General features: G+C 39.8%; 1 protein-coding gene across 1 annotated transcript in view; it reads right to left on the reverse strand.

The window, feature by feature from the left end:
- ANO2 (anoctamin 2) overlaps positions 1–15965 on the reverse strand; it is a 123907-nt gene that overhangs the window by 86291 nt on the left and 21651 nt on the right. The window contains exons 8-10 of the mRNA XM_027701129.1: positions 13204–13338; positions 10722–10882; positions 6676–6758 (exon numbers count right to left, since the gene is read on the reverse strand). Of these exons, the coding sequence (XP_027556930.1) occupies positions 6676–6758; positions 10722–10882; positions 13204–13338 (379 nt within the window). The remainder of the gene's footprint in view (positions 1–6675; positions 6759–10721; positions 10883–13203; positions 13339–15965) is intronic.

Raw genomic sequence — 15965 nt, forward strand, 5'->3', positions numbered from 1 at the left:
ATAAGATGTGAACTGATCTCTCCTTAATTTCTTTTTGATTTAAGAAGAAAGTGATAACAGAATTTTACAAAGCGTATGTGACAAATACATTAGATTTATAAGAAGAAAAGATAGAACCTTGGAAACTATTCCAGATTGACAGACCAAAGGAGTTACCATCAAAAAAAAAAAAGCCATATGCCCAAAGTAAAAAAAAAAGTACAAATTCATTGAACAGCCTTATCCTAATATGCTGAGCACAAGCAGAGCAGCAAATCAGTGCACATTGATAGAGAGAAAGGTTTCCAAAAGGAAAAATTGGAATGACCCAGCTGCTGCCCCAAAGTAAGAGGGAAACTTGGAATGAATAGAACAGAGAGCCCAGCTGTTCTTTGATGCAAAAGGGTTAATTATGACAAATCAAGGACCAAACCCCTCTCTTTCTTATGATAATGATGACAGAGGGTGGTGGGGTGAGAAGTCCAAGGAAGAGTTTGCTATTCACACCAAGGATCTCTTTAGACTGTCCCCCTAAAGGGACGCTCATCCAAAGAAAAATGGTTTTATATCTCAACATGGGGCTGCTGGTAGATGTCCCCAGTCTTTTTAGTCCAGATCATTTGTACAATACATTTGATAAATGCAAAATTAAAACAAAAGCTTGAATAAGTCATTTAACAAACTTAGGGATGTTAGAAGATAAAAGCCACTGAGCAAGTACACAGGACCTCAGCTATCAAAGGTATTCTAAAGCAACATAAAACTGAAGGAGTTAAAAGAAACTATAAGGTCTATTATGGGAATACATTTCCCAGACAGATAGATAGATCTTCGCTCTCATTGAGCAAGAACAGTGGTAGTGCTTCAGGGGACTACCTGCAAAACTAAATTTTGAAATATGGCCTCAGATTTTTAAATGCCCTTAGGCTAGGATCAAACAACCAAATGCTGTCATTTCAATGCCTGATAACATTTTGAGGGCAACTGCAGCAGAACACAGCATTGTTTGGTTTTGTTCATTTTACAGTTCAAATTCAATCTGTTTAAATACTCCTGTACTGGTAAATGGAATTGTGTGAATCATAGGATCACAGAATGGCCTGGGTTGGAAGAGACCTTAAGATTGCCCAGTTCCAACCCCTCTGTCATGGCAATGGACACCTTCCATTATCCCAGGTTGCTCCAAGCCCTGTCCAACCTGGCCTGGAACACTTCCAGGGATGGGGCAGCCACAGCTTCTCTGGACAACCTGAGCCAGGGCCTCCCCACCCTCACAGGGAAGAATTTCTACCTAATATTTAATCTAAGCCTACTCTGTAAAAGAAAGTAAATGAGAGCACATTGATATGTCAGCTAGAAGAGACATAAAAGAGCAAAATTAAATAGAGTCCCAGGATGTTGTGGCAGACCTCTGGATCAGCTGTCTGGGAATGAAAAATGTAATATACATCTTTAGCAACTTCTTGGCAAGCAAAAGAATTATCACCTACTTTGGTTCTTACAGTCTACAACTTAAAACATGTTTAAAGGGGGTCGTCACATGTAATTTTTCAGTGGAGCAACAGTTGGTACTAAATAGTTTCCCCAAAGACCTGAGGGATAACATCCGGTTTTCAGCATTCCTCTCCCAACTATCCTAATAAAATTCTCATCCTCTTAAACACAGAGCTTAAGTAGAATGTTAAAATGAATTGGTTAGTATATCAGGGCTATCATAGGATGATTAAATAACTAGTGTTAATTGGAATTTAATGACGGTGAGAAAAGATTCACTGGAAAGAGGGATGAAACCCAAAGAAAGCTAGTAAAAAAAGCAGACAAGGAGTTCAACAATATTTGGAAATGTGGACCTGACAGGAAAATTAGAGTAGGTATGGGAAAAATGTGAGATCGTGCACCTGGGGAAAATAATCCAAAGTAAAGACGTCATTGGCATAATAAACCAAAGGATGCAGCGAGGATGAAAGGAGAGATTTGAGACAAGACAAAATATTGTAGCCACAAATTCCTCTTTTAACATTACTGACCATTTTTTCTCCAAGAAGGTTATTTTATTTTTTAAGCAAACAAAAATGTCTTGTACTTCCAGGTCTAGTAGGTACTATTAAAACTTCAACAAAGGAGTCTGCTCCCATAGTTTGCAAAGTGGAAGAAAAGGTGAAAACATCAAACTCCTCAGATCACAATGAATTTTGAAAGCATTAGTACAGAACTTCAATTTAAACCAAGATAGAGTTAGGAGAGAATGGGATGGATGTGTAAACTTATTTAATGTCACAAAGTCAGTTTGCTATTTAATTCTGTCTTATCCAGTCTACCTTCCTTATAACTCTCTTAACTCAGCAGTAATCCACAGGGATCTTAAAGGAAGAATGAGACCTTGGGAATTATTTTGAAAAGAAAAAACAAACAAATAAAAACCAACAACAACAAAAAAAAAAAGCTAGTAAACATTTTACAGAGCACAGGCTTTTAACTTGAAATTGTATCTTACCAAAAATGTTCCTAATGAAGACAGACATCCAAGCTCCTCCTTGTTATCATGAAATTGTATGGCAACATGACTATTTGAGCAATAACAAGAGCAATAAGTGGACACTCCTTGGACACTACACAGTTGGTGTAGATTTTCTGTCCAATTGACTTCCAAGTTCTGGTCAAATTCTAAAATTTCATCTTTTATAGTTGCATTTCTATTTCAGTTTATACAGCAAAATGAGGTAAAATCTCTTCCACCAAAAAACCTAAAGCAGGAATATCCTAGGTCCTGGAAATACAATTTCTGAAGATTCATGGGAAGGCAATAGTTTCTACTGCCCACATCGTTAATTAGAGTCCCTCTGTACTTCTTCAGCAGCTCCTTCACAAGCAGAAGAGTGGGATTCTCCCACCTCCACCCTTGCTTTATCAATGGCCATATCCCTTATTAGACAACCTGAATTATAAACAAATGCACAACCTGTTTGATTGGGTTACACAATCACACATTTGTGGCAAGACATGTTGAGGGAATGAATTTCAGGAAGAACTTCTTCATGGAAAGGGTTGTCCAGCACTGGAATGGGCTGCCAAGGGAAGTGTTCAAGAAACAACTGGATGTGGCACTCAGTGCTCTGGTCTGGTTGACAAAGTGGGAATCGGTCACAGGTTGGACTCAATGTCTTTTCCAACCTTAATGATTCTGTGCTTTTGGGAGTGTTTATGGATTTCTGAGGCTTTGTCTGTTGTCATGGTTCTGGTCTGAGTCCGGTTTTTTCCTTTCCCTCTGCCATTTATTTATCAGTTGCTCAATTGCTTTTCAACACAATTATCTGTTTTGCAGCTTGTACCCAATGCTACCTGTTATTTTTGTGTTTTTCAGATGTAAGAACACAAATGTTCTAAGTCTGTACAGCTGCCAGCTGCAAATATGCATGTAAGCCTTGGGGAGTCTGCTTTCTCAGACTGCCCTTGCCAAGATATTTACAAATAAAGGCACTAAATTAATCTCTCGTGTGACTCTTTTGAAGCAAAAGTTTTGGCCCAGTGTGTTTAAAGAAAGTAATTTACTGAAAACTTTATAGTCAAGAGTCCAGAAAAATTACACCAAAGGCATTTATTTTAATTTATTTCAATAATATTATTCTCACAAAGTACTTCTCAGCTCTTCAATTTTTATGGTTGTTTTCCTCCGTTCTTTGGTTCCATAACTTCCCTTCTTAAAGAAATTGATAATGCATAACTTAAACCTATCTAGTCTTAAAAATGTTAAACCTCCTGAACTTCTTCCTTGTCCTTTTCTTGCTCTGTTAAGTAATCCTATGCATTCCACTTCTGGTTTTTCTGGCCTAACCCAATCAGACACGATTTTCCAATTTCCAATATTATTTTAAACACTTGTAATGAATTCACCACCAATGAAACCTGGTGCCAGTATCTCCCTACAGACAACTTTATCCTCATCTTCATAAATCTCATGAACAAAAGGCAAACAAAACCTGATCTAACCTTTGTGGGTTTTGCCACAAAAAGTACCAAGAGCTGACAGAAGATGACACAGTGCATGACTTTTTGCTTAAGAGATCATGTGAAGAGATGCCCCTTTTGAGCATTATTCTTCAAAAATGAGCTGGATCAACTAGAAAACATCCAGAAAGGAACAAGAATAAACAGACATATAGAAAATCCTTCCAACACCTGAAGGGAGCCTACAGATGGGAAGATGGGGAGAGACTATTTCCAAGGGCCTGGAGTGACAGGACAAGGGGCAATGGCTTCAAACTGACAGAGAGTATGGTTAGATTGGATATCAGGAAGAAATTCTTCCCTGGGAGGGTGGTGAGGCCCTGGTACAGGTTGCCCAGAGAAGCCGTGGCTGCCCCATTCCTGGGAGTGTCCAAGGCCAGGTTGGATGGGGCTCTCAGCAACCTGGGATAGTGGAAGGTGTCCCTGACCATGGCAGGGGATTGGAACTGGATGATCTTAAAGTCCCTTCCAACCCAAACCATTCTAGGATTCCATGATTGTATGAAAATGTTTAGAAATCAAGACTGAAAGAGCAGAGTCTAGCTCATCTGAAAAAAAGCAAGCGGGGTGACAGAGATATGATATTGTGTTGGTTTGTTGAAAAGAGGACAGAACTATTCCTTCTCTTTATCTTTAAAAGATGAAAAAAAAAGGAGAAAAAAATTAACATGTAACAAGGAGATTTAAAAAAACACTAGCAAAAGCTTATTAGCAGTACAGATAGAAAAGCATTAGAATAGATTACCTAGGAAGGAATTGAAATCTCCAGTGCTGGATTTATTTAAGTACAAATTAGACAAACATCTCTTCATAATGATTTAAGTAGAGTTGATCCTACCACGCACAAGGGATGGCCCCTCAAGGTCCATTCCAGCCTTATTTTTATGATTCTACTTTCCTAATTCTTCAACTTGTGCTGAGATTTGTCTGGCACTCCTTCACTTGTCATAAACAAAGGATTCTTGCTGATCCCACAGTTCCTATCCACAAACTTTCACCATTTCAGGCCTCTTCATCACAGGACCTCACAAATCTATAGATTCTTTTACAGCATTTTACAGATATTAAGCTAAACCTTAGGATTTTGTACTGCAAGTTGAAATTCTGTAAAATCTAGTTGGTTCATCAACTACCCTACAGAGCCAAGAGATGACTCTCCAGCCTCTGCTTTTGTACTGTAATTGGTACAGAATTGCTGCTCTCCCTGGGAGATCCCACATAGGACAAGCAGAAACTTCTGATGTGCTGATGCACTGGGCTTGCATCAGAACTCCCAGACTGGGAGTGCTGGGTTATACTGTGAGCATCACCCATGTCATAACTGGAGAGAGAGTAGTGAAAAAGCTGAGAAACCAGGTGAAAAGTAGAGGAAGTTGTAGTCAAGTGATCAGTGAAATTTTTGGGAATATTTGGGAGGCCTCCCATACGTTGAAGGTGTTGCTGCATGATGGGGTAGTGATGGAATAAGAGGAATACAGGAGTCTGCTCTCTGTTCTCAGGTTATCTTTTCATTTTATCCAATTATTCTTATCTGGGGAATAGGTAAAAATGGAATAATATTATCACCATTCTACATCATGAAGTTCATGATGTCAGTTTACTTTCCTTCTATGTTATTTGCACTCTACATCCTCTTTTTAGCTGAGCTCAAGTAGCAGGGCTGAAGGCTTGTTTGTGATCTGTTGTTTAAAGAACTATGCTGGAACACCAAGAGAAGAAATGGATTCAAAACCTCCCATCATATCAAGATAGGCCTGCAATTCACTTTCCAGGAACTTGAGCACATTTTATTGAGTTAATGAAGAGAGCAAGGCACACTGAATTTTTCCAGACAGGTAGTTGACTCACCACAGACCATAAAAGAATCTAATTGCTGCAGTTCTGAATTCCTGAATAAGACCCTGACCTTAGAGACACCTCAGCACATACTGCCAGGGGAAGGTCCAAAGTCTACCTGTTCTCAGTATGATATTTATAGCTATTAACTGCACTCTCTTTAGTCAGAAATTAATCCTTTGGTGAGAAGCAGTTCAGCATTTAAACAGAGGCATTTAAACAGACCAATGCCCAAGAACAGAACTAAAAACAAAATTAGGGACACTGTAAATGCCAATAAGCAAATATATCTCACTTTTCAGTCAATTCAGGTACAGTTGGAATCCCCATGGCTCATTGAAAAGCACCTTCTGAAGAAACCAGCCCCATTGATTGCTTTGAAACAGCTCTCTTCATGAGTACCTGGAGCTCAGGATGATGTACCCAAGGCATCATAGATGCCACACAGACCTGGATGCAAATATTGCTTATGTGACCTGTGGCTATCATCATCCCAGAGAATTTTAGTTATACATAATGAAGCAACATCTATATGACAAAGGATTTATCCTGTGTCATTTTGCTGCTGCACACTGCACAATGGCACATGGGCACTGTCAGCAGAACATGACCTGCTATGAACTTATAATCCTTTTCACCATTAATTATTAATATTAGAGTGCTGACTAGTAAGATAGAGGTGATGATTTCTTAAATGACACTTTGGTGCTCAAAACTGTAGCAACTACAGTCCTTTAGAAAAACACAGCTATGAACTGCACTGGACTAGAAAACACTCATGAGAAACCTATGGATACATATATTCAAATATAGGATAATTTATACAGCAAATTAACACATGGAGAGAAAACTTACTTCTTCCTCCTCTAGTCCAGTTAGATCCCAGAAGTAGCTCAACCTCATCTGCAACCGCTTCCATTGTTCAAGGAACATAGTAGCTTTAAAAAAAAATAAAACAATTTTAGAAAGATAAATTCAATGCACCATGGTGGATGTTTGTGTTACTTATAAGCTCCAACTGATATTTGAATCCCATCATGCTGGACCCTTTATAATTAAGCACCAAGAAACAGCCTCAGGCCCAGTCCTAAAGAAAGAACACAAGTAAAGCATGGAAACAGTAGTTACTGTCTTTTACAAATAAAATAGAGGAAGATACAACATGGGTTGCCCAAAGCCACTGGTAAGTTCTTGTTAGAGAATGGAACTGAACCCACATCTGCTGTTACCACTCAAGACATCATCTCGTCTTATTCACCATGAAGTAGGTGTAGCTTGCCACTGAAATAATGAGGATACCCACTAATATGTAGGAAAATATCTTATTTTGAAATATATTATAGTGCTACAGTTGAATGGCTCTGTCCTGCATGGACATGGTGATTTTTTTCTAAAGGACTGGTGACTGGTTCAGCCCCCTGCTTCTCCTTTTTATTAATATGAAGGAACAGATGTTTTACTGTTGTCTCATATTTACAGTCTCCTGACTTTCCTCTCACAATTGCTGTTTCCTCCAGACAGCCCTTTGTCTCACTGCTCATGATTTAGGGACTTACAGATTTATTAGAAATAGCACTTCTGACTCTTGACTTGCTGGCACCTATTTTCAGATGACAATATCGAAACTAAACCAGGACATGCCAACTAAAAACACCCACTATGCTGATAAAAGCTATACCTATAGACAACTGTGAGCACCATTTTCCATTGAATTATGTTTCACTTCACCTTTTCAGTTGGTGAAAAGGGTATTGTAAAAACACTGTTTGATCACAACAGTATTTACATGACTTTGAAGAACTTTTAGGTGGCCCCACAAGACATACAACAATGGAGAGTTAGATTCAGCTTTCTTTGACTTCATCTACACTGTAAGATAACTCTGTGAAAAGTTAGAACACTAGGAAAATAACCTGGATCTTACATGTCATAATCTATTCCAACAGTTAGCTGCAAATATTTTCTGCACAGATATCCTCCCATCCTGTAAGAAATAAATATAATTTAAAGACAGGACTGAAAGCAAATCAAGACATTATGCAACTAAGCTCCTATCTGTGCTCCTTCCTTACAGAGGAGAGAACATATAAAAGCTATATTTAGCATGGTTTGAAAACTCAAGGTTTTTAGATATCCTAAATACAAAAACATTTGGTTAGTTTATAGGGTGCTATTACTCATTCCATTTTTTCCTGTTATACAAAAAGTCAGTTCCACATTTAGCTCTGCAAGAACTTCCTTGGCTTGATGCAGCAGCTGTTCTGAAAGCAGCAATTTTGCACTGACTTACACTAGCAGAGAAACTAAACTGTAAGAGAGCAGGTTTAGATTAGAAATTAGGAAGAAATGCCTTACTGTGAGGGTGGTGAGGCCCTGGCACAGGTTGCCCAGAGAAGCTGTGGCTGCCCCATCCCTGGAAGTGTCCAAGGTCAGGTTGGATGGGGCTCTGAGCAGCCTGGGATAGTGGAAGGTGTCCCTGTCCATGGCACGGGGTTGTAACTGGATGATCATTAAGGTCCCTTCCAACTCAAACCATTCTGTGATTCTGTGAAACTGTCCCAATAAATGCCTCTGACAGCTGAAATCCATCATCCCAGAACACCAGTGACATTCAGCACAGTCAGCCAGGCATTACTCTCTATTTTGTGAATATGGTCACTTGCAAGCAGGACTGCTAGAATCACAGAGACACTTTATAAGGTATCAGGATCAACTAGTAAAAGCATGACTCCTTTTGAGATATTGACCATAGCAAGCCATCTACTCTTTAAAGGATGGGAGAAGACAAGCAGGATGAAAGAATTCTTGCGTCCAACACCACGGTGAAATGAAGGCAACCCAGACACAGCTCTTTTCAGTGTACAGCTGTAATCAGTGTGTGAACGAGCACTGCTTTCAGCAGATTGAGGTCTAGATATCACCAGTAGAGTCTTCTAGCAGTTAGGCACCAAAATTTGGTGTAATCTAATACCTAAGAGGCAAGCTGGGCAGAGTTAGTAAAGGCTACTTTATTTCACTTTGCTGTTCTTTGTATGTCCCGGCTGTATTTTCGTGCACTGACAGGCTCAGTTATCATGGCCCCAAGAACAGACTTTTCCAATCTGTGGGAAACATTTTTTGGAGGCGGGCTACAGCTCAGAACGAATTTTGTTATTCTTACATGCCTTTTTTAAAAGCAGTGCCTGTGGAACTTTTTGTCCTTTTCTGTTCCATAACAGATTCTACTAATTTGTCTTAGTGCAAAGATGTATCAACATTTTCCTTTGCACGATGCATTGCTGATACTAAAATACGATTGCTCTGGATGAGGCTGCGTGGAAATGGTCGTTTGTATGGATGCAAGTTTACAGGAGAGATTCTCTGTCAGGAAAATGCTATTTACCTATGAAAGAGTAAATGAATTGTCCTGCACACAGGTGCTGCCTAAACAGCTGCACTGAAACTTGGACAAGGCAGTGTAAGCTGTGACACTTTATCTGCCAGTCCACCCTGTAACTGGCAGCAATCTGAAACAGGAAAAGAAGTCATTGTGAGAGACTATAAATTCATCCTCTTTTTCCATTTCTCAGTTATAGTTCTCACATATTCCCTAATTTCTGCTCTAGGATTTCCAGGAACTGGTAAAAAAACTCATCTTACTTCCATGACCTGTTCTGTCTGCAAGTTCCTTAAAAACTCTGTGCTGTCCTGACCCAACACCAAGGTACCAATCCCTCCTTTCTAAAACGAGCTGTAAAATTTTAATAGGGTTGCAAAGCATAACACACTGATTGCTGAGGAGTGGCTATATTACAATAACATATTTGCTACATTTTATATCAAGAATGCAAATTGCTTTCGGGGAACAATGGATAGGGAAATAAAAAAATCATTTTACAGTAGCAATAGCATCTTTAACTTTCACAATAAAGAAGATCTAGAGTGTATAAGGGCATAACACCAGCAATAATTCATGCAAGTACAGTACACACACTTTTCAGGGCAGAGGTGAAGCCAGAAATAATAAGAATAATACTACAATGCATTCATTTGTGTTCATGAAGTGTTTTGATATCCTCAGTGAGACAGGGATATTTGCCATTAAAGAAAACCAAGCTTGTTTAAATGGAATACTTTAAAACATATTATAATAAAATGAAAATAGTCCCATTGTTCTTCAAAGCCCATAAAGTTTTGATAAAATTATGTGACTAAGTTGTCCCACAAGGAAGTGCACTCTGTGCTTAAATTAAACCCTTTCAGCTGTCTGCACCATGCCAATCCTCAAACACATTCTGGCCCCAAATGCAGAAGGTGTTAAAAGGACTTGAAATGTCGATAGAGGAGGAAGAAGAGTGAATAAAGATGTGGCAAAGATTAGAAGTGTCATTAAAGGCACTCCTTTCTCCTCCATAGAGAAAATGGCCTCAAGCTGCACCAGGAGAGGTTCAGGTTGGACATAGGAAGAATTTCTTCACTGAAAGGGTGGTCAGGCATTGGAAGGGGCTGCCCAGGGAGGTGGTGGAGTCCCCATCCCTGGAGGTGTTCAGGAAATGAAGTGGACACAGCACTCAGTGCTCTGGGCTGGGTGACAAGATGGGCATCGGTCACAGTTTGGACTCAATCAACCTGGAGGTCTTTTCCAACCTTGATGATTCGATGATTCTAAACAAGGCAGTAAGGAAGAAAGGACATATTTTTCCTCCTTGAACTACCCAACTCCTCTCCATTTATTCCAAAGCTTGTTGATGACAGCAGAAAGCCTTGTAATATTGCTTTCTCCAGCCTCAGCACAGACAGCCCCTCTCTGCCCCCCCCGAGGATTGCTTCCTGAAGCATCACATTCAATCTAACAGCACTTTATTATTCTGTCCAGAGTCCAACAATCAGGTGACACTGTTAACAAGCACAGCAATACTCACCCCAGAGAGCCATGAAGATGGAGAAGAACACTGTGGCAGGGTTGTCAAACAAGTGACTGGCTCGAGCAGTAGCACAAGCAGAGCTGAGGTTCCAGTAATCACAGAACGTGTCACACAGGGGGCACATGGTGAAGGCATTGCGTTGGTCACACATCTCTTTACTAGGAATGACAAGTGCACAAATTCCTCTGAGTGTTACTCAGAAAACAGAGATGTACAGCAGTGATATCAAGTTATTTGCAAGATATGTGGCCTGCACTTGACAGAAGCTGTGTGTTTCTTCAAGGCTTATTGCCATGTTTGGTAATTTTTAAAATACTTACAGGCACCTTACCAACAGAAAAATAATACAACACTCAACCAGACTGATCACTACCCTGCATGAATGAATTAGGGAAGGTAGCATCACTGAAGACTGAGGTTACCACACTAAAAAAACTCATTCAAACACAAAGTGGAATTTGCCATCTCTGAAGTCAGTTACATGATTTGATACAGATAAGATTTAAGTTACTGAAAAAGAACACTGAAATGGTCTGAAAGGAAATTCAGTGCCCTTGAGAAAAGACACGTTAATATAGGGACACAAAAATGTAGGAAAAGAGACTTTTAAACAGATTTTAAAATCTTTACTGTAAGGTTGATTTTTTAATTCTTGGTCTTACTTGCTATGTGCGTGTTCAGTTTCTAAAAATCTTTAAAAACTCATTATCAGTATTTCTTTAACAGGCCAAACCCTACTCGAAAGTGCTGACTGTGCTTTCAGTTTTTTCCATAGGGCTTGGATTGTGAAAGATGTTCATAGACTCACTTAGGTGAACCAAGTAGTTCAAAGCTCAAGTGTTCTTGCTGGGATCGTGAGCTAAGGAAAGACTTACACTACTGCTTCAAGGATAGCTGGCATGTCATGATTATGTTTATTCCTATATTGATCATCATTAAATAGCTTTTTATGTGAATTCAAATGAAAAAAAAAGAACTATTCAACTGTAGTATCAGTATGTTTAATATTATATCATTTGAAATGCACACAGCTGTTTCCAGCTCTCCTGTTGTTACAGTAATGCTCTCTTCTATTTCAAAAGGCAGTAGAGGGTGCTGCAGATACATCTTAGCCATAAATCTCATTAAAATTGAAATGTTAGCACAAGCTTTCATGCAGTCAAGCACAGCCCATGAAGATTCATTGAGATCAAGCTAAGAAAACAGACCCTGACTCAGATGTGGTACAGTTCATCATTTACCTATCAGTAATCCTGTCCTACTGCAGTGATTCACTTTAAAAGTTGTCAGTTCATTTAAGCAAATGCAGGAACCATCATGAGTGTGACCAGCAGTACTGGTAATGCAATATCCTGTCTCCACCAGAAGTCAGACACAGATAATAAAGAGGAAGTGTCCTTTTTATTTACACTGAGAAGTAGACATTGACATCACAGTGTCACCTTGGCAGTTTTTGTGTAGTGTATCACCCTCAGGATACACAAAAACTCAACATTTTTGTTGTAACTGTCTACATGGAAAAAATTGTGGAGACCAAATATAGAGTCATAGAATGGTTTGGGTTGGAAGGGATCTAACAGATCATCTAGTTCCAACCCCCCTGCCATGGGCAGGGACACCTTCCACTAGCCCAGGTTGCTCAGAGCCCCATCCAACCTGGCCTTGGACACTTCCAGGGACGGGGCAGCCACAGCTTCTCTGGGCAGCCTCTGTCGGTACCTCCCCACCCTCACAGGGAAGAATTTCTTCCTGATATCCAATCTAAACCTGCTCTCTGTCAGTGTGAAGCCATTGCCCCTTCTCCTGTCACTCCAGGCCCTTGGAAATAGTCTCTCTCCATCTTTCTTGTGGACTCCCTTCAGGTCCTGGAAGGTCACCATTAGGTCACCCCAAAGCTTCTCTTCTCCAGGCTGAACAATCCCAACTCTCTCAGCCTTTCCTCACAGCTGAGCTGCTCCATCCCTCTGATCACCTTGGTGTCCCTCCTCTGGACTCACTCCAACAGCTCCATGTCCTTGCTGTGCTGGGCCCCCAGAGCTGGAGGCAACACTGCAGGGGCGGTCTCCCCAGAGAGGGGCAGAGGGGCAGAATCCCCTCTCTGAACCTGCTGGCGCACACTAAATCTTCTAACTACTGTTCATCTTACTGATACAAATAGTCTGATTTTCAAATTACTTTCTGTTTGAACATGGATATATGTACACTCATAAAAAGCAAATGAATGTCTTAGAAAAAGAACTCAATGCAGTAGACTCACTAAACGATTCTGTTTCAGGAGCTGAGGCACTGAACAGCCTGTGTGACATTCAAATGTCATATCTGCTCAATGCATGTGTGTTTCTAATGCTCACAGGGTTGGTAATGATACATCACTGCTCTTCACATAAGTTAAAAGCAATCATTTTCACTAAGGATTAAGAACAAAAAGCAGAGTCTTATAAATTTCAAGCAATGAATTGTGGATCACAGATAAACTTACCTAGGAATGTCACTTTCAATTGTTATGCATCCATATAGAAATACAATAATCCCAACTACTGAAGATGGAATGAGGAATTCTGTGTACAAACCCAGCCAGGCAAAATAAAGTCCTATCTTTTCTCCAAAATACTTCCTAAAAAAAAAAAAAAAAAAAAAAAAAAGAAAAGCATGTGTCAAGGATATAATTTTTAAATGTGTCTTACAGCTACTCAACAATCCCAAAAAGTTAAAATACTAATTGTCAGTGACATGAATGAAAACCCTGAGCATCTTGAAGACAATATGACCACATAAAGGAAGTAATTTATGAAGTTGGCAGTTTGGGCTTCTCTGTTCTGAGGAGTTAAAGACAGTCCTGTATCATTCTCCTGAGCACATATTAAGTAGGTATCGTTACAATACATACCTAATATGTGCTCAGGGAACACCATGGCTTTTGCACCTCTAAAATTAAGTCATTGAAATAGTAGAAAACATTGGAAAATACTTGGCTCCTCAGAGGGGTTTGTAGATACACAATTATTTTTTGCCTCCTGGATTCAATTGGTGAGAGTCATGGAAATGACATCTATGGGACATCATACTGACAACATCCTCTAATATGTTAAAAGATCTTGAATTGCTGTTAAAGAAGAAATTTTCATTTGTACACCTAGCATTGGCTCTCCAGAAAGAATAGTTTTGTCCAGTTAACAGCCTCTGGACAGCTGCTTTGAAAAAACAGTTTCTGCTCTGAGGTACAGTCCACTTTAGATGTTGATAAATAAGTGCTAGTACTCAGCCCAGCATCTTCCTGAATCACACTGCACCAAATAAACTAAACATAGATGAACCTCACTGATCGTTCCAAAGGACTTTTGGGAGTGATTACAAATATTGCAAAACACCAAGAACTTGACAGAGCTCCAGAAGTCACCAAAATTTAGGTAAAACCCCACATGGTTAGAAACATTCCACAAGCCAGAGAACGAGATGGAGCAATGCTGGACAGAAAGCAGCCACACAGAGAGCACTCAGGGCATGACATGACCTCTGAGTCAGTGAGACACATTCACACTGTGGTGGCAGCAAGAACTAAAAGAAATTCCTGATATCCTCTGTAATAAAAGAAACACAAGACTTGCTCCTCATAAAGGTTGAGCACAATCCTTTGAGATTAGTCTGACCTCACTCACACTAGGAAGGTTTTACCCAAGTTTAGCACCCCACATTTAAATTATTCCTAATGAAAATGGTTAAATGAGATTTTTGGAGACCCCGACTTTCTTTTAACAGATATAATCCTGTTCTGACAAACTTTAATGACAAACATCCACATCTATTGAGTTGAGCTCAAGCCCTTTCAGCAGCATAAGTCGAACTGAAATTTCCTACTCCAGGAGTTGGGTCTGAGGGCCAGGCTGCTCCTTCCACAGGAGAGACAGGAGCAGGACTGCAACCAAGGCAGAGAGCCATGGGACAACAAGACAAGAATCCACAGTCCTTTCCAGCTCAGATGAAATGGATAAGGGAAACAACAGTGGGGGTTTTTTATTACTACAGATCCTGCTGTTCTCACACCATCCCAGCTGCAACTAACTTCACAGTTCCAGGCTCTCACACGGAAAAGCTGGCAGTGCAATCCTGCCTATTTGCCTTCCATGAGTTCCTGTATTTCCTTATGTCTAAGTAAGGTTGCTCATCCCTTAGAAAAGATACATGCAATCATAAAAGGGAAAACAGAACAAAATCACTTCAAGGTGATATAGAGACATTATCTTCAGTATAAGGGGATGCCATAACTTGGAGAACCAGCACAGAAATGAGGGAAATTTCAGGACCTTCTGGGCAATAACTTAATAAGCTGTGTCATCCTTCTGTTTCAGAAAGACAACTTGCACGAGTCAGAATGGGAATACTATTTGCAGTAACCATTCTTTAAACAATTTATATCAGCTCAGTAGCTCCACATTCACATTACAGCATAGTTTTCAAGCACTTGGGACAATGGATCATCACATTTGGAGAGAATATGAAGAAATATGATATGATACAGTATATTTCATAAAATGATAGCAATAAGTCTTGATTTGGAAAATATAAACATAATCTTGTGAGACTTCTCTGTGACCTGGCACATGCCAGGTAATGTTTGAGGCAATTTTTAGGAGGCAGTTTTTCTTTACGTTCACATTTGTTGAGAGCTTTTAAGAATTTTCTTAATATGAAATGAAGGAGGAAATACTTGATTGAAATATAGAAATAACCAGAAGGGCTGTAGCTTTTCTTCAGTCCTGTGTGATTCAACAAACAGCAGCAATGGCCTTGGAACAGCACAGGATAGAGGGAAACTCAATTTGCTCTCAAGTTTCCTTTGGACTGAGGAGTGACACACATTGCATGTGACAGTAAGGCAAATATAACTGAGCACATCCTAACAACACAGAACAAGAAGGAGGAGAGGGAGATAATTCTGATTATGTCTTCTTACTGCTTCCTTGTTTGTAGAGTTGGGCAGCATGCACAGCCAGCAAAGTGCTTCAAATAGGTCAAAGCAGACATGAAAAATAGTCCACAATCTAAGCTGTTGAAACTGTCTGTTCTTTTGACAAAGGGCCTCAAATTAGCACAGAAAGTGTTCAAATCCCAGAGGCATTAAAGAGTAGCTGACCAGGGTCAGAGAAGTTGACGTTTGTGGCTCATGAGGCTTCCCCTAGAATTTTTAAGCCTTCTAGTGATAAATGTGATCTGTAACCTATAAAGCCAAGGGTTGCTGTTTGC

Source organism: Neopelma chrysocephalum, unplaced genomic scaffold (genome assembly GCF_003984885.1).
Source record: "Neopelma chrysocephalum unplaced genomic scaffold, ASM398488v2 Primary Assembly neopelma1_149, whole genome shotgun sequence".
Lineage (NCBI taxonomy): Eukaryota > Metazoa > Chordata > Aves > Passeriformes > Pipridae > Neopelma > Neopelma chrysocephalum.